General features: G+C 40.2%; 1 protein-coding gene across 8 annotated transcripts in view; it reads right to left on the bottom strand.

The window, feature by feature from the left end:
- Positions 1–10,703: 10,703 nt before the first annotated feature.
- GLRA2 (glycine receptor alpha 2) overlaps positions 10,704–25,648 on the bottom strand; it is a 127,022-nt gene continuing 112,077 nt past the window's right edge. For all 8 annotated transcript variants that reach the window (XM_050331931.1, XM_050331926.1, XM_050331927.1 and 5 more), the window contains one exon: positions 10,704–12,217. In XM_050331931.1, coding sequence (XP_050187888.1) covers positions 11,939–12,217 — 279 coding nt within the window. In that variant the 3' untranslated portion in view covers positions 10,704–11,938. The remainder of the gene's footprint in view (positions 12,218–25,648) is intronic.

The following is a 25,648-nucleotide window of genomic DNA, read 5'->3' as shown; positions in this document are numbered from 1 at the left end:
TGTCAAGATGTTTTCTTTTCCGCTGGGGGGAAGCTGATATACTCCCCCCATGCAAAGCCCCATGGCTTGTCCTATGCTCACACCAGTATGGGTCACTAGAAAAAAATAGGGGTCTGAAACCCTGGGAAAGCGACAAAAATGGTGACTGGGGAGAATCATGGTAGAGCATGGAATGGCTCCTCCTAGAGGATGCTGTAATTGATGTGGCAAACACATATCTATGCATAGCTCCAGCCAGAGGACATAACTGAGATCTACACCCCACTTGTGGCAGAGTTACCAATGACAGAACCCCATGAAACTGAGTCAGAGGAGGTTTAGGTTGGATATCAAGAAAAATCTTTTCACCAAAAGGGTGGTTGAGCCCTGGAACAGCTTCCCTGGGAAACTGTCACAGCACCAAACATGTCTGAGTTGAAGAAGGGTTTGAACAATGCCCTCAGGCATATGGTGTGATTCTTGGAGTCTCCTGTGCAAAGCCAGGAGCTGGACTTGATTATCCTGATAGGTCCCCTCCAACTCAGTGTATTCTCTGATTCTATGATACTCTTTTGGATACTGATAGTTTTCTGAAAGCCTCCACTGAAAATTATTCAGAAAAAATGGGGATGTGTTGTCTGGGAAGATTTCAGTTTCTTTTCTTAATCTTCTGCTCTGAGATATGTAAGGAATGTTAACATTATGGAACGACCTTCTGGACTTGCCTTTTTGCTAGGATGCTGCTCTTGTAAAAATGTATGACAGGCATCTTCTCCAGGATTTCCTTTTTTTCCTGTTAAGGCAACTCCTGCAGTCTTGTTCCCACTGCTGAGATGCAAGGTGCAATGCACCATGTCTCCTGGGGGTTTTGACCTCCAGGAAAAAAGTCAGGAGTCAGCTCAGAAACTACTTGTTGGAAGAAAAAAAGCAAAAGAGGGAACTACAAATAAATAGCCAGGAAAAACTCTGGGTAGAAGAAGCAGTTTGACCCTAATATTTAAAGCTGAGATTTTCAAAAGCACTTAATGAGTTTGAATGTGTCACTTCTTGAGTATTCCAACAGAGAAGTCTTTGGAGGCCTCATGCTCAGAGAATAAGTGCCTGGTATTTCGCATCTCCATTAACAGTTATGTCTCCATTAACATATTTCAAGTGGTGCATGAAGAAAGGGAGCTATTGAAAACTCACAAAGCCAAGATACTCTTTAGTAACTTAAAATGGTCAGACAAAGAATATTGTCGTGCTCAGACACAGTTCTTCAAGGATTTTGAAAATTTTTTTTCTTTCTCTGAAAGAGATTGAATAATGTTATATCTGAAATCTTACACTGCACTTCAGCTGTGTCATGAAAGATAGAATTCATATTTGATATTAATGGAGCAGGTGAAACGTGAAATGATATTTCTTTAATCTTTAATGAAATTTCTGGTTTTAGCATTTAGCTTGTCTGTTCAATGACACAGAAGAGCTAATAATATCACTGTTTTTGAAGAATTCATTCACTACAGGCAGCCTGATTTTCTGAATCTGTTGGAGGCTGTTTAGGTGCTCCAATGATGCATGAAAATAATAATAATAAAAAAATCCTGTGTCCTTGAAGCCCCGTTATTAAAATTGGAAATGTATAATTAAAAAAGGAAAAAAAAAATCTCCCAGTAAGCCACTACCCTGGAATAGGCATGCAGTAGTTTATAAAATAAGAGTTCTACAGGAATTAGCAGGAACAACAGGCTTTCAGGAAGTCTTCAACCGAGCATGCTCTATAGCTTAGATATTGAACACTGAGAAATTGAATGGTGCTTTCTATAGCAAACTGTTTCTTTGCTGAATGACTTTGTTGTTCTAAAATTTAATAATTGCTCTTGTAAAACCCCATGAAACAGGAAAAGTTACTAATGATGTTGCAAGTTTTTGTGGAGAGAATCTGAGTTTTCCTCATGGGGATGTATAAGTGAGAAAATATTGTGCATGACAAAAAACTTGTTATGAGACAGAGCAGTAGCAAGAGGAGGTCCTGTGGGGACACACACACAGTGTACCATCTCCGTCCCAGCCTCTTTGGCACCAAAGTAGATTGTGGAATCTCTTGAGGTCATTCACCTTTATTTTCCATGATTTCAGCCTAGAATTTTAATTTTTCTTCCGAGGAGGCAGAGGACCACTGAAGTAGTGTCCAAAGGATGTATTTATACTTTCAAAAATTGGAGATGCTCTCCGGTACCCATTAAAGCTGGCTGGTAACAGAGCTAATATAAACCTTGGCCATTCTCCCAGCTGACTGTCCTAATAATAGTAAAGCCCCTATGAGTGAGTAGCTAATACTGGGGATCTGCCAGGCAATTTTCATTAAAAAGAGCAATTGGTGACAATATCCTTGGAGGAGACCAGCTTGTCTTCCTCAAAACACCACTGGAATGACCAAGAGGAGGCTCTTTCTCCACTCTTTGTTTTCAGTTCTCCTTTTGTTGTTAGAACTTCCCTGGAGTCTTTGATCTTTTTGAGGTGCCTCCAACACCTGTTTCTCTTTGCTTTTCAGTTACACTTTTTTTTGTATGCAAAATGCTGCAAATAAATTCACCCTCTCACCCTTTCATCAGCTCATAGGGAAACTCCTAAGCCTGTGTGGTTGAGGTGGGAAGTAGCGCTTTGTGCAGTTGGGTATTGGCAGGTAGGTTTTTCCCCATCTTTCTTGTTTTAAAGAGGACATGGCTCTCTTCTTCCATCCAGCCTGAAGGGAGAATAGCTAGTGAAACCAGGAGGACATCTAGTAAACTTAATAAGTAGTAACCAGAGGTAAGATGTGCGTGAGGCACTTGCAAAAGCCACTAGTGTGTAACCACGTGGCCATCGAACCACAGCTTGGCAACACCAGTGTGAACAATAGGGCTTGAGAAACCTTGAAAAGACAATTTGACCCTACTGTGATGAGAGGAATATACCATTTGTAAAGTAGCCTTGTCTTGGGCTGCTCCAAGGATCAACATTGCTCATAGTAGTCTAGATGTGCTCATAGTGTAGTCTGGATGTCCTCCAGCCTGTCTGTTGCTGAAAGCAGGACCCCCATACTCTGCAGGATGTCTGGGAGGTTGGGGTTGCTTCCCCAGGAACTAATGCCATGGAGACCCTCTACAGCTGCAAATGGGGCTTTTGGGGTCCCTCTGCATTGTTGCAGCTCTTCTGCCAGTGCCAGGCAGAGGGAGAGGTTGAGGAGCTCTCCACACTCTCCACAGGCTTTTTAGTAAATGTTTCCCTCCTGATTTATTAAGAGCGACTTGAATTTTAATTTGCAGAAAATATGCCTATCAGTAGTACCCACAATCACATTTTCTGCTAAAGTCTTCAGATGTGACCCAGAAATCTTATCAGAGAGCACTGGGCAGAGTGCCTGCTTAGCAAAACCCACTGCAGGTACATTTGAGTGCTGCCATTTACAGGATGTCTGAGCTGTGCCTCAGCTATTTCAGATGACATATATATATATATTAATCCATGGCAGCATATTAGCAGATCAGACTTAGATTAATCAGGCTAAAGATAACTTTTGGACCTTTTCCACATATAGGTCAGAGAAAAAGAAGGTAGATATTTATCTGTGCTACAACCCTAGCTAGCACTTTGTAGCAGATGAAATTTTCAGGGGCATCAGTCAAAGAAATACTGTAATAAGATTAAGGGAAGCAAAGTGAAAGGGGCATGTTTTCATCTGTATGTGTGTGCACAAATGCAATACAAACTTTTCAATTTGCAGAAACTATCAATTTCCAGTTAAATTATATCTGCTATTATAGCAGCAAATATGTAAATTTACTTTATGCTAAAATACCTTCCTCTGTTTCCTTACTGTAATAAAACAAGTCCTGCCCACTGATATTATTACAGAAAGCTACAGCTAGAATAACAGCACAGCTGTTCAAGGAAAAACTCGCTGCATGTTAGGAACAGGCCTCATGTTTTGAGCCTTGGTGATTCCTGGAATAAGTCAACTAATGCAAAGGAATTAGTTCCTTTAAAAATAGATTAGGTCACATTTAGAATTTTTAATGTGTAATGTTACTGTGTGTATTAATGGAGCACTTCTTTTCTGCAGATTAAAAACTGAGCTAGTGTTAATAAATCAAAGGAAACATTAAAATGCTCTGTAGTCTCTATCAATGTCCCTTGGAAAAGGCTTCTGAAACACTGTTATATACACAGATTCTGATGGGAGGAAAAACTCATTGAAATTGTAAATGTTCTTTATCAAATTCTTCATTTTTGACCTCACTTCCTGCACTTACAGCATCAGAAGGATCAGAAATGAAACCTCTCACTGTGGTAATTCAAAGAAACTAAGCCACCAGGCTCCAAAGTGAGAAGCAAATGTGCCATAGCAGCAGACAGCTAAGATGTAGGCTCAGACCTTGCCCATACTGAAACTTTCACCATCAACCTGTAACTGTGTGGATTACATCCAAGGTCAGCATAAAAGTTTCTTTTGGTTTGACCTCAGCTAATACAAGGAAAAATTATTCTGATGTTCTTCCAAGCAGATAACATGCTTTCAGAGCCCCATTACGTGTAATGTAATACATATGGAAGGGGAACCCAATTTTCCTTCAGCAGGCAGCTCTTTCTGCTCTTGTTTTCTAAGGTAATGACTCAGTAACAGCCCTTCTCTTCACCCCTCCTCTGAAGAGTATCTTTGGTAACCCTTGTTAGAAGCATCACTGATGATGTCCCTCATCTCTCCCAGAGGACAGAGTTCATTAGCTTATTAGAGGAATAACGCACTCACTCTCCTTTTGTAAAGGTTAATTAACTCATCATAGACATTTGTCCATGCTGTTCTCACTGGTCTCCCACAAATGCAGCCATATGCAGGTCCCTTTCAAACGCCAAGCAGTGGCTAAGAGGACACCTTTAACCGCACAGTGGCAGGCTTCTTCATTTCCAGACTCTCCTGCCTTTTTGTAACATCTCTTCCTGACAATGCAGAGAGAGGAGATAGTGTCTCCAGTGTGGAATAAGTGACTAGTGCTCTCATTTTTTCACTGGAAAACCCTGCTAAAGACTGTCTCCAGTTCAACATACAACATTACGATTTCTTCCTGTTTGGAGCATGTGCCCTATCAAGTCTTTTCCTGAAGGGTCTTGATATTTATCATCGAGATTGCACCCAGCAGATGAGATAGAAGATATTCTGTCAATACATATTTTAGAATTGACTCATCTTTGATGAGTTTCCCCCCTTCCTGTTAGTCTGATCTGGGGTGGGGTCTGTTCTTGGCCTCACCACTGCTCTGCTCTGTGGCTATTACTGTGGCCATCACCGGCCCATTTCCCACCCCTGGGAGTCCCCCTTCGTCGTTCCCCTTAGCTGGTCGTGCCCAGGGGTGCTGTGCTGGGCACAGCAGACTCTCACCTCAGGCCAGGCTTGCAGAGCAGCCCAAGGTGGTGTCTGTGTTGGCTGTCTCATTCCCACATCGCCCCACTGCCAGCACCCTTGAGCTCCCTTTCTTCTTGCACTTTGCCCCTCAAATCTCTCACTGCATTCTTCTGGCACTTGGGTCAGAAGAAAAACAGGCAATGCTCAGGCTACTGGGCACATCCCCACACAAGGGTCTTTAGCATCATTGCAAATACCAATAATACATTGGATTTACTTTCTGTTTCACACATTGGTATAGATCTTTTCTCTTTTTGGACTGAAGGGAAAACAGGGGAGAAGTTCTTTCAGTGGCTGCAGTGTTTCTCAAACTATTTCTGCAGCCACAACTGCAACCCCATTGAACATCCCAGGGAGTGCAAAAGGCTGAAAGTGCCTGTAAAGCGGTCTCTGAGCTGGCACTGAAATCACGTTCAGCACCCACAACATGGTCAGCTTCAGAATGTGCTGTAAACCTAACCTGTGAGCCCAGAGGGTCTTCTGGCATCCTTGCATGTGTGGTCCTTCTCCCACACCAATTATTGGTGATGCATCCTCTCCATCCTGCTCTCACGTCCCTGCTTGGGAGCCTTGGGATGCTGGGTAGTGACCTTCGAAGCTACTTGTCAAGCACATGTCTGGCTTGCTGTATTCCAGAGACCCTTTGCAGCAGGCAAACAGGACTTACAGCTGACAGAAGGCATTTGACCAGGAGCCAAGGGATAAAGATGTGATTTCCAAACATGTCCAGCCACGGGCCTGACCCTGTGATGTCATGGGTTGCACTCTTCATCACCTTAGGGAAAATGGATTCATGTCAAAGCAAAGGTAAGGTGGAAATCTGTGAATCCTTCAACCCATCTGTCTAAAGGCATTTTCACTACACACTGCTAAGGCCTATATTCCCCCTGTTTATATATTCCTCCCTGATCTTGCTGTTTTTCCCACAGAAAGCGGAAGGATTAATCCAGCTGCTGTCTTCCTGAAATGACACACACTGTACACCATCCCCGTAACAGGAACCCACTACGCTGAAAATCAGATTCAGGCCTTGTGATAATCTCAAGAAGCTGTTTTTGAATCAGTTATACAGCTGTTCAGATGATGAGAGAGGATTTTGTATAATTTGTCCCAGTAAAATCCCATCTTTTAGCACAAGTAAAATGTGGTCAGAATCCCCAATATTCACTGCTTTCTCATGAATATTGCCTCACAGCATTTCTCCATAACAAAGATATTAATTTAGCATGTTTGTTTCAGTGGCAACTTTAAGAACTGAGTGTATGCATTTCACAGAGTCAGTTTTCCTAACTATTATCTGACATGCTTATTTTGGCTCAAGTTTCTACTCCTTCTGAGAGGATACTGAAGAGAGCTAATCCACTCTGAATATTTTCCCTCCCAGATTATTTGTAGTTCTTAGCGTTGGAAACTGATCCTTCATTAGGAACTGATCTAGAAGCTATTGAAGTTGTTTTTTTTTCCTCTTCTGGTTTCAGTGCTCTCATGTATTGGATCTGGAAGTAAATTTGTTTGATGAATCTGTCTGGAAACGGTGAAACTTCTCTTGTTCTGCTTAGCCCCAAATGTGACAACATTTCACATTTGCCTTGCAAAAGTAGCAAAGGTATCTTCAAAAGGCACAAATGTCTTCTTTTTCTCTTCACATTAAACTAGAGAAGATTAATTTTTAATGTAAAATCTGTAAGGGGCATTTATGGAGAAAGTATGTCCTTGCTCAGATTATTTTCCCAGGCAGAAGTTCCTCTAGGCAGCCTTGGTTTTGGTTTTCTAGTTTTCCACAACATTGTAAGACACAAACTTCTATGTCAAAAACAATTAGAATAAACTACCTTCAAGTCTGGAAAAAAATAATTTTCCACAGATTCTATATTATAGATAATGAAGTACTATATTATAAATAATGAAAATTTAAATATTATTTTCATACTACTTTGTGTAATACAAAGCTCATTCTTTGTACAAAGCTTTTGTTTCTTTGTTCCTTGTTGTGTTCTAATTTCAAAGGAAGAAGGATTATAAAGCTGTGCATATACATATACACTCACACATCAAATATATTTTTTTCTGCATTTAGAAATACATTCCTAAATACAGAAATGCCATAATTGGACTGAGTCATATCTTTTGAAAAGTTCATAAAATGTGACTTCCAGGTGCAGATGCAGAATCCTGTTGCTGAGTCAAAGAAACCAATTCAGCCCAGTCAGAGCCCTTTCCATTAAATGCCCACGCCTTTTCAAAGCTTAGTTACAGACTCCTCCATAATGTCAGCTATGAAAGGCTGTAAGTTTTGGCTGGTGCCTCATGTTTGGTCAGCAGCTCCTGTGCCACCAATGTCAATGGCAGGTTTGCACAAAGATGAAGAGCTGTAGCACTCCAGCCTTCAGTTGACGAACATTATTTCTCCATCAGCTCTTTCCTTTCAGTGTCTCGTGCTGGGAAAGAAGGGAATCAAAGTGAGAAAGTCTCAGTGTCTGTGGATGAGGTTTGCCCATACTCCTCACACCTCCGTAGCAGATGAAAAAATCTGCCCCGAGAAACATTGTGTAACCTGGAGTTGTCCTCCAGCATTTAAGAATGCTGATATCTCATATCAGATACTCCAAAAGCCTCTATGGCTACACCACCATTTGATTCAGTACATCACAAGTGATGGCTCTGCTACCTAAAAAGAAGTAGGAAAAAAAAAAACAAACCAAGAAAGAGTAACAGAGATCTCTCATCTCATATTGCATTTTTTTTTCACTTTCCTCCTAAGACAACAAGGTTTTTCTTAAAGATCTGCTTTATCAATTAGGCTTTATTGCAGTCCCTGATAGCATCTATCTGGTGAGAGATGGCTAAACCTTTCTCCTTGACTACTGAACCTCTCAGGTCCAGCCTGTAACAACAGGATGCCAATGTCTGTAAACAATCTCTCAGGTCCAGCCTGTAACAACGGGATGCCAAAGACCGCTTCCTTTAAAGACATACTTAAAGATTTTTAAGCTTCCTTGATAAATTAGAAGTCATCATAATTATTTCATAGCTAAATGCAAGTAGATTAAATGCCCTTGGGCTTAATTTTACCTTACCAGCTAGAATTGTAACATGTAGGTTTTCCAATATATCTGGAAGCTCTTCAGAATTAATCCTGGGTCTCTCCTTCCATCTCGCTGTGTCTCCTGTGTCACATATGCTGTTTGTCTGGGACTTATTTTGTAAGCCATTCTTTTTCTTCTTGCAATGGTATCTTGAAATGAAACTGCTTTAATTTTACTGCTTCCCTGAGTGCAAGATGACCATTTTTTGAGTCTGGTTTCTGTGCTAACCCTACTGAGAATTTGTTTAGGAAGGTCTCTGTCTGTAAGTCCTGCTATCCTTGCTTTTGACGTTTTATCTGCAGGCAGTTTTTTGGCCAGTTTCTGATGCCAGCCAAGTTCTTTGAGAGAAAGTTTGAGAGCCATCCAGTATCAAAACACCTTGGTGTGAGACAGTTCACAGGCCACTAACCAGCATGCTGAGAACTCTTTTGTATCATGTGGCCATTCCTAATTGCTGTGCTCAGTGGGCTCGTCCATTTGCATGCACCTTTTGTATCTAAAATTTAGTTAGTGAATTTCAATATTCATGACTAATTGAATAATTGACATAAAGTCATAATTTCTGTCTTCAAAAGAATCAGAGAGAGAGATACTTATTTGGAATTTGTGCACGGATTATTCTCATGAATGGACCAAAGTTTACGTACAGGTCAACAGCAGAGCAATCTTCCCATGGATGCTGTCAGCAAACCTCAAATCTGATCAGCAAAATATTTTAGTGAACTATTTAGTCAGTGCTAACGGCCAAGCACTGCAAAGCGTGCAGTTGCAATTTGTAGTGTGGGTGCTGGAGTAACATGACCTTCACCACAGAAAGGGAAACACAGACATCCATCAGCTGAGAATAGTTTTGCACACCTATTGCAGTGGTTTGCGGTCATATGGGGGAGCTATGAGCAATAGGCTCTGACATTCTGACATCTGGACACCGAGGATTAACATTAATCCTGGCATTACACCTTCATTTAAAACTGAGTTTCTGGAATGAGGGACTGCTAAAAGTGAGCTCTGAATGTTTATGTACCAGTGAAAGCTCCTAACTTCCCACACAAACACAGGTTAGAGCTGGCTATCCTCACCCTACTGAAACTCATGGGACTGTTCTTGGGTTTTCCTCTGCTATATTATCCATTAATCAAACACTGTTTCATTTTAAAAAGAAACAAAACCAAATCTGATACTATAAAAACTGCAAATAGTATGATACTTAAATTTGCATCAGAAACTTGTTTTGCCAAGCAGAATAGTTTGGACAGTTGCCTTGAGTTCTCCTCTCTGGGGGTATCAGTCACATCTGGATCCATGGTCTCAAAGAGATGGAAGTGACTGTTACTGTCACAGTTCCATCATAGGTGTAAGTGACCACAGAGCTGAGGAGACACAATAATTTTTGTAACTATTTGATAATCAGAGTTGTCGAGATCTCTACATTCCCTCTCCTCTTCTACGAGAGGAACAAAGCCTGGTAGCTACAGGCAGCCAGGTGGAAAGAGATGGGGACACAGACACAGATACTCAGACACACAAATACAGGCTTGGATAGGCTGTGGAACCTGCATCCACAACCTCTCAGCAGAAGCTTTTCCAGGAGTGAAAGCAGAGTGAGAAGTGCTGCAGGTACAGCATATCTCTGTACCACATCTCACTAGGGGAGTGGGAAAAAAGTCTGTACTGGGCAGCTCTACAGGATGTGTGTTTTGGTCACACAAGGGAAGGGCAGAAAACTGAATGCAATTTAATTTGCTTTTAAAATATTGATCATTACCATGTCTATAAGAGGCACCTGCCACAGGCTATCTCAGCATGTCCTTCAGCCCACCAAAGTGGTAAAGCTGTAAGAAAGTCAGGAGAAAGTTTAGGATACCGCCAAGCCAGCCACAGCATGTGTGAAGCTGAGGTGTGCTTCTTGCCATGCAGGGATGCTTGAGTGGGGAGCAGTGTGCCTCCTCCCAAGGGCTTGGCTCAGCACATGCAAATGTTCTACAAATTCTCACATCATATCTTAGCCACATTTCTGACACAGTCCTTGACGTACTCCCAGGGGCTGCAATAGCCCCTTTGCTGCAGGATAGATAGCAAAATGTGGCGTGCTAAGCCAGGTCAGCAGAAGGCTGCTTTTCACCCTCTTTCTGCTGACAGAGCGGTGGAATAGCTGGGCTGTGGCACGAACAGCCCTGCTGCTACTGCTGCAAATGAAGAAAAGAGTACAGAAATGTTAGTACCACATTTAGCTTTATTGAAATTGAACAAATATCTTTTTTTAATAAACCCTTTTACAGCAAGTGTAAAATTTTAATGTTTGACTCATCTTATGTTACAGGTTGTCTTCTTCTGTGTAAGCAAAAATACCATCTTTTTTTTTTTAAAATTTTTTTTTAATTTTTTTTTTTTTTTTTTAAGATTTTCTACTTTAAAACATGTAGCAAGGATTTGAATAATGTAGATCTGGCACCAAAAGGTAACAGGTTCTGAAAATCACAGTACAGTTTTAAAATTCTTAGGTTAATTAATGATATTTAAAATGATAGCCACTTTGAGTAAAGATATAAATTAGAGGTCTGTAAACAAGTTGTGTTTACCTATAGAGCTATTGACTGCAGCTACAATGAGAGCGGTAATAGAAACTCAATGCTAAACTGAGCTACACCTTTGAGGAAACAAGTTCTTACTAAGTAGTGTGGTACAGGGTAGCACAATAGGTAAAATACAGTTTGGCACCTCAAGTTGCATGTAAAATCAGCAGAAATAAAATAAAGTAAGTGCACTGTCGCTCAACAAAAATAAACCAGGCAGTTTCACTGGTTTTGGAGTGTCAACTATCAAATAAATCACACGACACACAAGTTCAACCCGGAAATTACAATTCTAGTAAAGCAAGATAATATTAAAATGCACACTCACAAGGATAGTAAAGTATAAATATTTTTTTTCTTTTTTTTTTCTCCTCTCCCCTCTCAGTAGAAATAATTTACAACCCACAAAAGGACTCCTTGGTGAAACCACTACCTACAGACATGGTCATGGAATGTAGCTCAGTAGACTTGTTTCAAATAGAAAGGCAACATTATCCTGAAAAAGTTTGGTCCTCTTATAACTCACTGTACTGTAGCCACCACAGTCTTTTGGTAGATGTTTTAGGAGAATTGTTTGTTTCCTTATTCTCTTTTGTTCTGGGTAAAATTTGGCCCCAATTACAGATGTCTGGTCAATGCTGAATCTGGAAGAACACACTGCAAGTACAAAGGGGAAACCTCATTGACTGGTGTCACAGCATATTTTGTCATGCAATCACTTTTCCTTCTATACTTCTTTTCCTCTTTGCTATTTTTTTCTCCAGTGTTCTGGGGGAGTGGGAAAGAAATCCTTAGTCCAAATGACAGAAAGACATTTCACTGTTTATTTACATGTGGATCACTTTGGCTGAGAAGTCCTGGCGAACCAGAGTTGCCTATTTCTTGTGAATGTCCTCGTGACGTATAATTTTGTATGTAATCCAGTAAAAGATGTTGAAAATGAGGAAGGCGAGTGGGAATGCAGCACGGGAAATAGTATCAATCCTTTTTGCACGGTCAACAAACTTCTTTTTGATGGAATCTGAATCCTTTGGTGGTGCTGGAGGTGGGTTGGGTGGAGTAGCCTTGACTGCTGTGCCATCTTTGACTTGGAGGCAGTGACCCATGCCATAGCCACTGAAATTGAATCGACTGTCACGAGCAACTTCATCTTCCTGGGGGATAAAGAAGACAGATAAGACACACAATCACCTGTCTACTGGGCATGCCATGTACTTGAGTAGTTGAGGTGCACCCTCCAAAGCACCTCAGCAAATCAGCTGGTTAAGTTATGATACAAAGTCCAGGTTTCAAAGATAAGCAGTTAAAATTCACAAAAAAGTATATGGAAATTAGGTAATTTCCAGTGTTTGTGAATCAGAGGTTTAATTTTCCTAGCTATGACTAAATCAAGTGCCCTGAACAGCGAGCTGTATCCCAGCCCCACAGGGAAGAGATCTGATTCCACAGGTTTCTCATTGCTCTCCTTGGGCTTTCTGTGGGGAGGAAACATTGTCATGTTGGTATCAGGGAGTCTGTTGCAGTTTGAATAGAATGACCCAGATATCCAGGGGCCCAAGCTCATGGCAATGTGTTTTCATTGCTCAGCCTAACGACAGCATTGCAGCTCCATCTCCAATCTACGAAACAAGGAGAAGGAGTGCTCTGACAATCAATACTTCAAAGTGCACTGTGCACTTGGATTTAATGGTACCTGGGAGTTGGGTGCAATAGCGTGAGCTAATGTAGCACCATCTCACAGAAATCCATTCTCTCTCATGTCTGAGTGGGTGATATTTGTTTTTGGAGAGGTGAGTAACTACCATTGAACTTTATTGCTATGATAACTGTGTGATGAAAGGCTTGTGGCTGTGCTGGTAAATTCTCACTGACATTTCTCCTGTCTGATAGCACAATAATACACAAGTTAACAGTTGCTGGCAGCCCTCCATGAAGGATTCAAAACCAACAGACAAAGCAGCTCTATTCTTTTTCATTCCAGAGGGGATGAATTGTAGGTTCAGCAGCTTGCCCTAGTTAAAGGCCCTTTCTTTGACCAACAGAAACTTCATTGTTGACCGAAAATGACCACTTTTTGGGCTCACAAGGAGCCCACTCCCTCATAGAGAATACTCCCTCATATCTCTTAATAAACCACAACCTTCTGAACTTAACAGAGAATCAAAGACTGCAACAAAAAAAGCATCACAGCAGCAAGGTGTTGAATAAGAAGTATATTGGCTGAACTTGGGGATGGGAAAGGAGGATAATTTGCACCTATTCAGGATGTAAATCACTACTACTTCACAGAAGCACCTTTTTCAATAATTGCATTTTTCTGTCTCCCCAGCTGCAGCATTGGAATTAAATATATCATCCAACTTGCTCTCCTTACCTTGGAGCTGACAAGCAAATGTGAATAACCAGTAGTGTGATCCAAGGCTACCAAATGAGAAACAGTCACTCTGACTGCTTATGGCATTGAATGCTTATGGAAGGAGGACAGGGAGTAAACAGTGCTTTGGAGCTCCCACCATTTCAGCCTGAGGACTGTTTTAAGTGTACCCATAAGCAGGTGGAAAATTGGGTCATTGCAAGGCTCTTTGAGCACTTATCCAGGGTTTATAACCTTTTCATTTCAAAAGCTCACCATCATTTAGAAAAAGAATAGTCCTCTCCTCTTCAATTGTATTTATTTGCATTTGGCAGTACCTCTGCTAAAACTCTGCTTGTCCCAGTGATTGTTAAGTATGTAAAGTATTTTGAAGATGAACCTATTGAGACCTAAGTTCTGGACAGCCTTATAAGCAATGCTTCTCTTGCATGACTTAGTAGCACTAGAAAGCCCCCAATAGTACAGGGAGATGCCTTCTTCTCAGAGCTTTCACTTTTACTCAGTTTGAAGGATAAAATGCATGCCCAGGACATGAGAGGTGATTAAAAAGGGTAGCAGATTTTCAGCAGCTGTGTTGCCATATGTACTTCATTCATTTTTAAAAAATTTAATTTCTGTCACTCCTGAGAGATCTGTGGGGAAAAAAAAACACGTACTGAGCTCAATGCAGGTTTGGAGAGTCCTGACTTCCACTGTGCCCTGCTGTGTCACAGCTTTGTCACATGGGGTTGAGCAATTCATCTTCAGTGTCACAGCCCTCCTTTTGAGTTTAGACTGTGGCAACTTGAGTGGGAAGCCATCTGAGATTAGGGACAGGGATATTTAAATCACATTTCTTTCAGCACCTAACCTTTAACTGTAGAGCCACTTATTTCCCACCAGGATTTTAAGTCCTGCTTTTCCCACCAGATAGTTGTCTATGCCACTTCTTTCTCACAAAACCCAGAGAGAAGCATGCCCAGTCCTCATGCTACTTTTTTTCAGTACTGCAGTAGATGCAGTTTACCCTGGATACAAGAGGTACAGCATTCACCTGGGTATGAGGAGTACATGCTTGGTTTCCTTCTCTGCTTGATCAGATTTCAATCTCCTTCTCCCTGATAAATCTCTGGATCAGTTTGTTACCTTTTTTCCCAACATGGAGCTGTTTGCTGGGTGCAAAAAATATGTGTGTTTAGGTAGGGGGTTTTTTAAACTTTATCAGAAAAATATTTTTTAAAGACTAAATAAGTAATTATGAGAATGGTATTGTGTTTTAACTTTGCTACTTGTTTCTACCTTTGAAATTACTCTCTTACACAAATAGCACTGGAGATACCTAAGCTGTAGCTGTTGTGATCATCTGAGTGCCACCAGAAGCGAGGAAAGTCACCGTCCTTACAGCCCCACCTCCAGCCATGAAGATGCTGCAGCTCCATAGCCACCATGGGATTTTCAGCAGTAAAATCCCTCAGGAGCTGAAGGGGTTAGCAGTCTGGCACATGCTTACACTGTGAGCACTGCCAGGTCTCACAGTCCCATCAGAACTGCTGAGGGGAGCTGGGGGTTGACCCAAGTGCTGGAAATTCATTATTCACTCTGTTTGTGGGTTAGCTCACTCTCTTGTGGACCAACTAAACAAACTCCCTTTCAGGTGAATCTATCCACTGTGGACTGATGCTATGAGTCATGTGGTGGTACCTGGTCTCAGGAACAATAAAACCCTTCATGTGATTTACTTTAGCAGTAGGGATGTAGTTAAAAAAACCTGTCCATAAAACACGATAATCTTATGACAAAAATACCACTTGAAATTTCAGATAATCTTCCAGTATCCTGTTATATATAAAGGATTTGGGGGAACAGTCACAGAGAAAGAAAACCAAATCTATATACTTTGACAAAGAGAACTGTTTTTTCAATCATATTCCAAAGTGTGAGATGAAGAACTCATTTCAAGTGCCTTTCCTTAAGCAGTCTTCCTTTAACCTTGAGGGTTGGTGAACTACTGGGCGACCTACGAAGGGTACCTTCTGCTGGGGTTGCAGAGTGACTCTTCATTCTCATACCATCTGACATATCTATCATGAAGACTAATCTAATGACAGTCTTCAGCCTGTGCTGTTCACTAGCTTAGTCACTGGCAAAATAGTCCTAATTACTTTTCAGACACCTCTATCAATATTTTAATCAAACTACACTTAAAACTTATTAATTTTAAACTGGACAGGATCTACCCTAGAAAAATACCAGACTATTCATGTATTTACAGATTTTAAAACCAAAATCAAAGAGCAGCAGGAAGCCACTGGACATCAACTGGAGTGGTAGAATCCACTGCCATTGAAGTAATTAACTTTATAATTCTAAAGGAATGTGAAGTTAGTGTTACATAATATGTAGTCATAACTCCATCTGTCCTTGATTAAGGCATAGGGAAAAGGGTCCTAAGTTAGGATGAGAAACAGAAAAGGAACAAATAGCAAGATGAAAGTGTTCTTTTGACAGTTTTCTTTCAGATGTCCATACCCTGAGTGTGGAGAATAATTATCCTTTGAAAACTAATTATATTTCCTGAGATTTGACCAAAGTCTTTCTACAGATGCTTTTTAAACAACATAGGTCTATGTGTATCATCTTATGGTGTCATAATGAACACACTTAGGCATCGGCTTTAAACAATTTTCATCAGACAAGACTTACATATTTTTCTCAATTTTTAATTTCCCTTTATGAATTCAGTATTTTTTTGTGTTTTACAAAGTAATGGTATTAGATTCTCATGATGTAGCTTTACATGGAAACATGTAAATGGGGGGATAATGCTTCTGACATGGTTTTCTTTCTTCATCTTTCATCTCTGTGAAACTTATATTTCTACTGCATCAGGTCTAGAATGTATTTCATACTACCAACTTCACACCAAAGGAAAAAGGAATGGGGAAAACACTTTAGAAAATCTAGCCCATTCAGTGCCTTCCACTCACAGCTTTCGGTACAATGCATTCTAAAGTGCTTTGTCCTCACCACTTTTAAACGCCTATTGTCAGCATTGACTCAGTTTTAACAATGAGGAAAATCAGAGAGAGACTGGCTTCAAACAGTGTATTTAATTTACTCTCTGATGTGATTTATTCTTTTAATTTTGCTACTCTTTTTCCAACATATGGTGGAAAAACTATTTAAAAGACTATCTGGTTTAATTAAATTTCGAGGACACGGATGATTAATTTTAGGTATAGGAGAAACATCAGAGAAATTTTCCTTTTGGCATTCATAAATACAAAGTTAGAAACTCACAATCAATTCAGACTTGAATGTAAAATGGAATCAATAGGAAATAGACATTAAAATATATTTGGAGATTTCATTCCTAAATCATCTTTATAACTTTGAGACACCTCCCACCTCTCAGTACTTTACATAATTCATGGTGTGGTTTTGCAGACTGTTGTGCTTACATGGTTTCAGTTCTCAGGAGTCACTGAATATGCAGGCAGAGTTAATTCAGCTGAGAAGCATGTTTGGACTTTCAAATCCCCTTTGGCCCCTCACAGGAGCCTTTTACAAGCGTAAACTGTCAGGAGATGAGAGGGAAGGTCCTTTCACAGATTAACTGTTTAAAAGGCAGTAATGGAGTTTGGTACTAAAAGATCCATTTCAAAACTGAGGGATTCTCTGGAGGGAATCTCCAAGAATCTGTGCGAGAACCAATAAGAAGGAACTGATTTATAAATGAGCTGGGACAAAGGTTCCCGAGGGAGGTACACAGGTGAAACAGGACATTTAAAGCAGACAAAACCAAACCAGACTTTCCAGAAGGATTCTAAAAGCTGAGTGACTAAGAAACAAAATGGCAGAAAATGAAATACAGGGCTGATAAGTTCAAGGTAAAGCACATTGCAGAAGATAACCCTAATTATGCATAGATAGTAATGGGCTCAAAATTGTCGGTATTTTTTTTTCCTGAGTGGCAGTTTGGGGAATTACCACATAGATGATTCTGACAACATTAGTCCTCTGATAAGCAGCAATCAGGCAAAAGGCAAACAAAACAGAAAATGTCTTTTTGCCATTCTATCCACTCACAGCGTGATCAGTTTTTGAACACAAGAGGCATTTCTGGTCATTCAAACCTAGTGAAAACATAGCAGAATTAGACAAAAAATACAAACAAGAGCAGCAAGGATGATAAAAGCCCTTTTTGTATGAGGAGGAAGAAAATAGATGAGATCCCTTTATCTTAGAAAAGCTGTGTTTGGGGGATGATATCACAGGATCATAAAATCATAGTGAAAATTAATAAATGGAAGGAAAATTAGTAGTTTATGGCTTTAGAGGCTTTGTTGTTGGTTTCTTTTTTTTTTTTTTTTTTTCCCCTGATGCGGGCAATAGGATAAAACACAGTAACACCACAAAGGAGATCAGGAGAGTTTTTTTTAAAGGAAGTTATCTTTCGTTTCTGTGTGCAAATCTTTGTGTGAGACCATTTCCCATGACGAAAATAGCTCAATGACACAGATCCATAGGTCCATGTGCAGTTACTGAAATTGCAACCTAGTTCATATGAAATTACACCCTTTGTTGCTCATTTTCAGAAGACAGAGAAGTTCTAGGTTTGTCTTGGAGTTTTTAAATACTATATCCATGTCTGACCACTGCTGGAGAAAGGATCCTGGAACAGAAGCCATTCCTTCTCACCAAATACATCATGTTCTCTGGGAATTCAGTCTTCTACCTCTTGATAATATGCTGGGAGCTGGTGCCAAGGTTGAAATGTTTTGAATTTCCATAGCTTTTAGTACTTTGAGTGTCATGTTTTTCTTACACATAGTTTTGCCTTGAGGCTAAATCCTCCAGATACAGAAAGAGATAATTCTTACCCAGTAAACCTATGTGTTCCAATTTCTTATTTGGGGGTAAAAGGAAAGATGGAACAAGCTCTGGTGGCATTTGACAATAACAGGGCTACTAAAAAACTTCTCTGATTTCTTACACCCTGAAGAGTTCTGGATCTCAGCTCACCTATGTCAGATGCCATTCCCACTCCACCTTAACTTCAGAGGAACAGAAGGTGATGCAAAATTTTCACCTTCTCAGCTCTATCCTGCCCAAAGTAGATATCAAACAATTCCAAAAATCTAAATATTGGTCTAAATATTGTTTTCCCCAAATATTCACCAAGATGTTTAATCAAAAAAATAGACAGTCTTCTGACCAATCCTACTGCCACTTCATCAAGACCCACTATTCTGAATGTGATGTTCACCCCATTTCTGGCGTCCACCCCATTTCTGCCACTCCTAACAGTGATTTTCCTGCTCACTGAGGTTTGCTTTTGCTCTCATTTGAATCCTCATGCCTTATAAAATGTAAGTAAAACAGACCTTGTATTATAAACACACAGGCATTTTAATTAATGGAAGAGAAATTGGTCATCATTGTCTTTGGTAAGGGTTTCCAATGGACAAATTTAGGTTTGTTTTCAAAAATTGTGTTTAGTAATATCTCCTGTCTCTGATAAACAGCAGAAGAATCTCTGAAGCATGAGTGATTTACTTAGTCTGTAAGAACAGCAAGTGAACTGTTGTTAATACAATAATGAAATGGTAGTTAATGTGGCTTCGCCCTTTTCAAGTAGGAATTGAACATTATCCAACTGAAAGACTAACATAATTTAAACATGTTGCGAGTAAAAATATTTTCCTGGTTTGAAAAAAACTATAAGTGGAATCTAAATTTTTCAAGGATTACTTTAATAATAAAGATTATACAGTCAGTAACGGTGACTGAGTTGTCAAAAAAAAAATAATTCATTTTTCTTAAGTAAACCAAGTCTTCTCTTTCTCAATTTTACAAACACAGGTAATAAAAATTTCTTCTTCAATTTCATGTTTTATAGATAATATAATTAATATTTTCATTTTGGGGGAGGCAGAACCAGATGAACTGCTGTTTTGCAAAGCATCACAGATGCTATGATATCATGCCTCCTAAAAAGCCAGCAGATTGATTCCTCACAAAGTATCTTGGTTTCCCTTTGTTTTAAATGAAAGCAATCCCTAAAAATACCCAGACACAGTGATCTGTGAATGTCTTATAGTTATAATTTGACTGGATAGTAAATCCTCTCAGGACAGTGAAGTTTGGAGACTTGACTGATCTTCGGTAACTTCTGCCAGTCTCTCTCCAATGAAAGCAGAGGTTGGCCAGTTTATCAGTGGGAATGGCACATTAGTGTTTTACATCAGACAAGCACATGTTAATGACCTAGATTTGAAGGATAATCTGCTCTGATCAGAAATCTGTCGGATACAGGGCAACTGACTTCTGCTCATTTTGTCTGCATGCAAGGCTGAGCAAAATGCGAAGTTGGTGTTTAAACATATGACTATGTCAGCTGGAACATAAAATAGATGTTAATGGGCACATTAAAACTAAACTATGTAAAGCAAGACTACATCTGATAAACCTAAAACACCAATGGAAACTTACCCAAAATTCACTTACTCTATTTTCTCCTGCTTTCTGCAAAACATCTGCCCCAGGAGAGACAGGCAGAGTCTCACCTGCCTTCTTTTTGTAGTGTTCAAGCCCCAGCCTCAGACTTCAGTGCTCTCCTGCCCTGGAACCTTCTGTAGGGCCAATACCATCCAACAAATCTTGTCACAGTACAAGGGCACATGGTGTCCCCAGGGGTGTTACAGGCTTGGGGGAGTAACTCTTGGGGCACCCAAGCTCAAAGACTGCAGCACAGAGAGGAATATCTGAGCACCCATCTCCCCAGGATTTTTCCCATCAGGTTCTGTGGTCCTTTTCTTGGAGCAGATTCAAATACTTTGTGGAAGATGATTTTTTTTTTGCATCTTTAGGACATTTCTCCTTGGCCTCTGCCTTAACTATAATCACAGAATCACAGAATATGCTGAGTTGGAAGTGACCCATCAGGCTCATTGAGTCCAACTCTTAGCCCTGCACAGGGCCATTCCCAAGAGTCACACCATGTGCCTGAGGGTATCATCAAAATGCTTCTTGAACTCTGTCAGGCTTGGTGATGTGACCACTTCCCTGTGGAGCCTGTTCCAGTGCCCAACCACCCTCTGGGTGAAGAACCTTTTTCTAATATCCAACCTAAACCTCCCCTGACACAACTTCAGGCCATTCCCTTGGGTCCTGTCACTGGTCACCACCATCCCAGATGATGTTTTTTAGACCATTTCTGTGCCCTCTCTGAGGCACCTCAGAGTACCTTACTACTCAAAATTTAAAAAAAAAAAAAAAAGAAGTGTATATGTGCACACAGGGCCCACCAACAGTATTCATGACTTGATTCATGTAGGTTAGCCTCTAAAACAGCATATCACCGGGAATTTACTAAGGCTCAGGTTTTTATTCTCTCAGCTCCCCCACTCTGCCTCAGGGCAGACTCAGCGGGCACCACGCTCCCTGCCTGCGCCAGGGCTGGGGAGGAAGCACTGGGACCTGTGGCATCTGTACACCTTCCTGAGGCCTCCTGCTCAGTGCTGGGAAGGGGAAGGGGAAGAGGGAGGGGAAGGAGAAAGGAAAGGAAAAGGAAAACGCTTTTTACATCTCTATTGGTGGATTCTCTCCTTCAAGGTATTTGCTACAACAAACACCCAGAACAAACCCCAGCAAATGCAGACAGAGTTTACCAGAGCTTTCTCAGACATTCATGCATTTAATTTATGCAAATACTGCACAAAATGAATTAAATATTGCAAATTACATTAATAATTTATATTCTCTAGCTAAAAATAGTCAAGAATATTTGAATAATCTTAAATTGTTCACATGCAGATTTTATAAGTTTTGTGTGGTTTTTTTTTCTTTTTTTCATTCCTGAGGAGACAAATCTTACTTTTCCAGTTATCAGCTCCTAATGCCAGGCTTCCAAAAATTAATGTTCTGGAGCTGGTTTTCTTTTCTTATCTCCTATTACACAAATTATACTTTCTGACTTTGTATATCGTTTAATTCTCATTGTTAGTCAGGATCTCAATCTGGATTTCTCTAGCTATTTTTGCATAACTCCAAAGCATGATTGGGTTAAACAAAATATTTTCCAGCTCTCTGCACTTTAAACTTGTTTCCAAAATTAAATTGTTACATCTTAGAAACATCTTGACTGTTTGAATGTATGAGAAATTTACTACACAAATAGACTTCTCTTTTCATTTCTATTTGCTTCTTCGAGGGTTGCTCTATAAAACTCTAATATTATTTATTCTCAGCAAAATAAACATTCATCATGAGGTAAAAATCAATGGCACTGAGTGCTATAGCAACTTGATAGTGCAACGGAATTGTTGGGGTGGTTTTTTTTTCATCTGATAAGTAATAAATCTATAAATCTTACAAGGTCGTTGGAAGTATGCATACAGTGGAAATTAAATAATATTTCATTTATAATGGGTTTGATAGTATTCCTATTCCTGTATTACACACACACACAGTGTCACACAAGTACACACACTCAGATGGTCTGTATGCACCTGCCCACAGAGATATATGGACATACATATCGATGTGGGCACCTACTTAATCTTGTCATCTAATGTATTCCCTGAAGGCATTTGTTAGTGGGAAGCTCACCCAGTGAGTATGTTTTTATTCCATTTTAATATTAGGAGCACACTCCAGAGCATTTATCAAACCGCAAAGTCCATTTTTAATAACTTTTTGAAATGCTATCTTTAATGGTAGCTTTTCCCTCTCAGTAGTTCTGAGAAGCAGGGATACAGAACACATGGGCATGGGTCATTAAACCTGCCCAGTCCTCTCTGCCCAAAAACAGGCTCTTTGGTGGGGTGCTGGCATTTCTCCAGGATGACCATCTGTCCAGGCCAGTAGCTAAGCAACAGATTTCCTAGTGATGGCCTTTTATTACTTGGCAAAACTGATTAAGGAATAACCTGAAACAACAGATTTAGCAGCATATAAGAAAACTCAGTATTGAGAGGTACAAGCAGATGAAATGTGGAAGCATGACTAGAGCAGTAGAAGAGGTATTCTTGGGAGAAGATCTCAGATGCTCATATGAACTCAAGTTTTGTTCAAGAACATCAAGGGAAAAAAGAGAAGAAATGTCCAGTTAACTTACCAAAAGGAGAGAGCATAAGAATAATACAAAAATAAAGGGTTGCTATCCTGGGAGCCTTCCTGAAATGTGCATGTTATATGTTTCATCTTTTATGTGTCCTGGAGTAATTCTAAATCAGTGTCTGCAGTGCCAGAGCTCTGGAGAAGCCTGTTGTTAAGCATATGGAAGAGTTAGGACTCACTGAGAGGGCTTACAACCTCCTGACCTGAAGGTTACACTTTGAGAAAGGACACCACCAGTGGAACAATTCTATTCAGAAAATATGCCAATAAACCAGAGAATGAAGCAGTGTAGGGAGCTCCCCTAGACAAAGGGAGACCCAGCAACACAGGTTTCCACTTCAGTGAACATCCACGAGCCTCATGAGAACCAGGCAGGAGTACCTACACCTTCTGCTTGCAAAATTCAGTTCCTTCCTCAAGTCCTATCTGCTCTGGCTCCTTTCTGCTCTTTGCAGCTAAATAATTATCTTCCTACAAAGTAAAGACAAATTGTAAAAGTAGAGCTGCACCTTGCCAAGATCACCTTTTAACCGAAAGGTGTTATTCTACTCTTTAAGAATAACCAGGAAATAGATTTTGTGTTGTTTTGTTGTTAATTAAAATATTCCATTTTCAATATCAAGAGAGCTGCTAATTGCTCCACAAAGCACTTTGAAATGTAATGCTTCTAATTTGATCTACTGTTCCTTACATGTAGCATGTCCCATTGCTGGCACGGAAAGCTGAAGATCACCAAGTGCAGGGGCTCATGGAGCAGTCTGTGACTTGGTTCTCACCACCCAGAACACGTAACATGAGCCATTTGGAGGCTCTGGGAAATGATCACAGTGAGTGCTGCAAAACCAGCAAATGGGATCTGAATTTTATTCTGTTTAAAGCTCATCAAAAAGAGTTGTTGTTTGTGCATAGTACATGTTCTTCTAGCCTACTGAAAACTGAGTAACGTGGTAGTATACGCAAATAGTAATAGATTAAAGATTTGGCATGCACCAGAATACTCCAATGACATGTCCAGTCACAGCAGTGCCATCTGCTTTTCCTTATATGTGCTAAATTTATAACACTGTGCTAATTTCTATAAAGGTTTACACACCACCTTCAGGAAATTACACTTTACAGACATGCAGTATTCGGGCTCTGTGACTTATCGTTGACAAACAGTGAGTAAATGTCTCTTCCATTACTCTCATCTCTATTCTTAGACAAAGGACTTTAGAAATCAATAGCATTGATTATGAGTCTTAACCCCAAAGGAATGGCAGTGATTTGCAATTCAAATGTTATTTCCCTAAGTTTTTGGTCATGCTAGAATTTTGATGGACCAAAACGTGATCTGACTTTCACCTAGAGGTTGCACACCAGTAAAACACATGAAGCCTGGTATTGTATACCTAAATTAAATTAACTCCTTCTGTATGGAGTGGGAATTTTACCAGATTGCTAACTGTACCATCTCTTCAGGCAGTGTTCAATTTGACACATGGAGTCTGCACAATACTGGCAATATCCCCCTCATGATTCAGGAAGGACATTGAGGTGCTGGAGCGGGTCCAGAGAAGAGCAACCAGGCTGGTGAAGGGACTTGAGCACAAGTCCTATGAGGAGAGGCTGAGGGAGCTGGGGTTGTTTAGTCTAGAGAAGAGAAGGCTTAGAGGTGACCTCATCACTCTCTTCAACTACCTGAAGGGAAGTTATAGCCAGGTGGGGGTTGGTCTCTTCTCCCAGGCAACCAACAACAGGACAAGGGGACATGGGCTCAAGCTCTGCCAGGGGAAGTTTAGGTTAGATGTTAGGAAGAAATTCTTTACAGAGAGGGTGATCAGGCATTGGAACGGCCTGCCCAGAGAGGTGGTGGATTCACCATCCCTGGAAGTTTTTAAAAAGAGATTGGACATGGCCCTTAGTGCCATGATATAGTAATTAGAGTTGGATCAGGGGTTGGACTTGATGATCTTGGAGGTCTTTTCCAACCCAATCTATTCTATGATTCTATGATTCTATGATTCTATGATTCTATGATTCTATGATTGCTCACTGACACTCTGAGTCATAGGAAGACAGAGAAAACCAGGCAAGGAAAGGCTCTTTTTAATGGCCATCTGGGGTTTCTATGAGTCTCTTGCCCTGTTGGCTTCATGGCTGGATGTTTTACTGATGATACTGGAGCTCATCTGGAGAGTCTCCATATGACACTGCACTGAATAATTTCTCCCCACAGGTTGAAAGGCTGAGCTTTCTCTTCTCTGGGTCTGAGGGGAGCAGGTACTTCAAAGTATGAGACCATTGAACCTGAGGGGACAGCTGTCTAGAGGATATTTTAAACCTGTTTGACACATTTAAATAGATGATTTCAAGTTGCCAGTTGTGGGATGGCTCCTAAAATAAATGTCACTATAAAGAATAAGGCAATTTGTTTTGGATGATTAAGAGAATCTGGCTCATATATCCAAGGTGTGACAATTCCAATAACATCTTCATTTCAATTTACAGGAAAGAAATAAACTAGGCTTCATTATTGTTCATATTGCTGATGCTATGTATTTGACATGATAATCTACAGTATTAGTCAGTAAATTGACTCACTGGACTGCCCTTGATCATATGCTCCATTTTCTGCTCAGCAGGGCTCTCTCAACAGCTATATATAAGCAGGAAGAGAAAAAAAAAAGAGACAATTCTCTCTTAGATCATTATAAAATGATGTTGCTTTCACTTTTCCTGTTGCTTCAAAGGTTATAAGTGATGTGATCTTTTCACTATCACAGATAATATATGGCTGCTGTTTGTCTGACTTGTCAGCTCCTCACACAGAAATCCAATACTTCCCTCTTGTCACTTATTCATTTCAGATATGTGTTCTCTTGCATGGTCTGAAACAAAATAGTCACTGTCATCTGTCAGTTCTTAAGTTTCGCCTTGTGCAGTCCTTCCTTGTCAAAGCCCAGTTGTCACATTAGCAACCCATATGAGTACTTGCAGCAAACACAGACTCTCCTGATAGTAATTAAAATTCTGCATGCTTTTCTATTAAATAAAGTAAGTCATCATGCATCATAATCTGTAGCTCTGCTTTTCTGCCACTGTTTTTAAATGTCTGATTACTGAGCTA

This window comes from Myiozetetes cayanensis, unplaced genomic scaffold (genome assembly GCF_022539395.1).
Source record: "Myiozetetes cayanensis isolate MyiCay16 unplaced genomic scaffold, myiCay2020 scf5-8, whole genome shotgun sequence".
Taxonomy (NCBI): Eukaryota; Metazoa; Chordata; class Aves; order Passeriformes; family Tyrannidae; genus Myiozetetes; species Myiozetetes cayanensis.
This window is presented reverse-complemented; position numbering and strand designations above follow the sequence as displayed.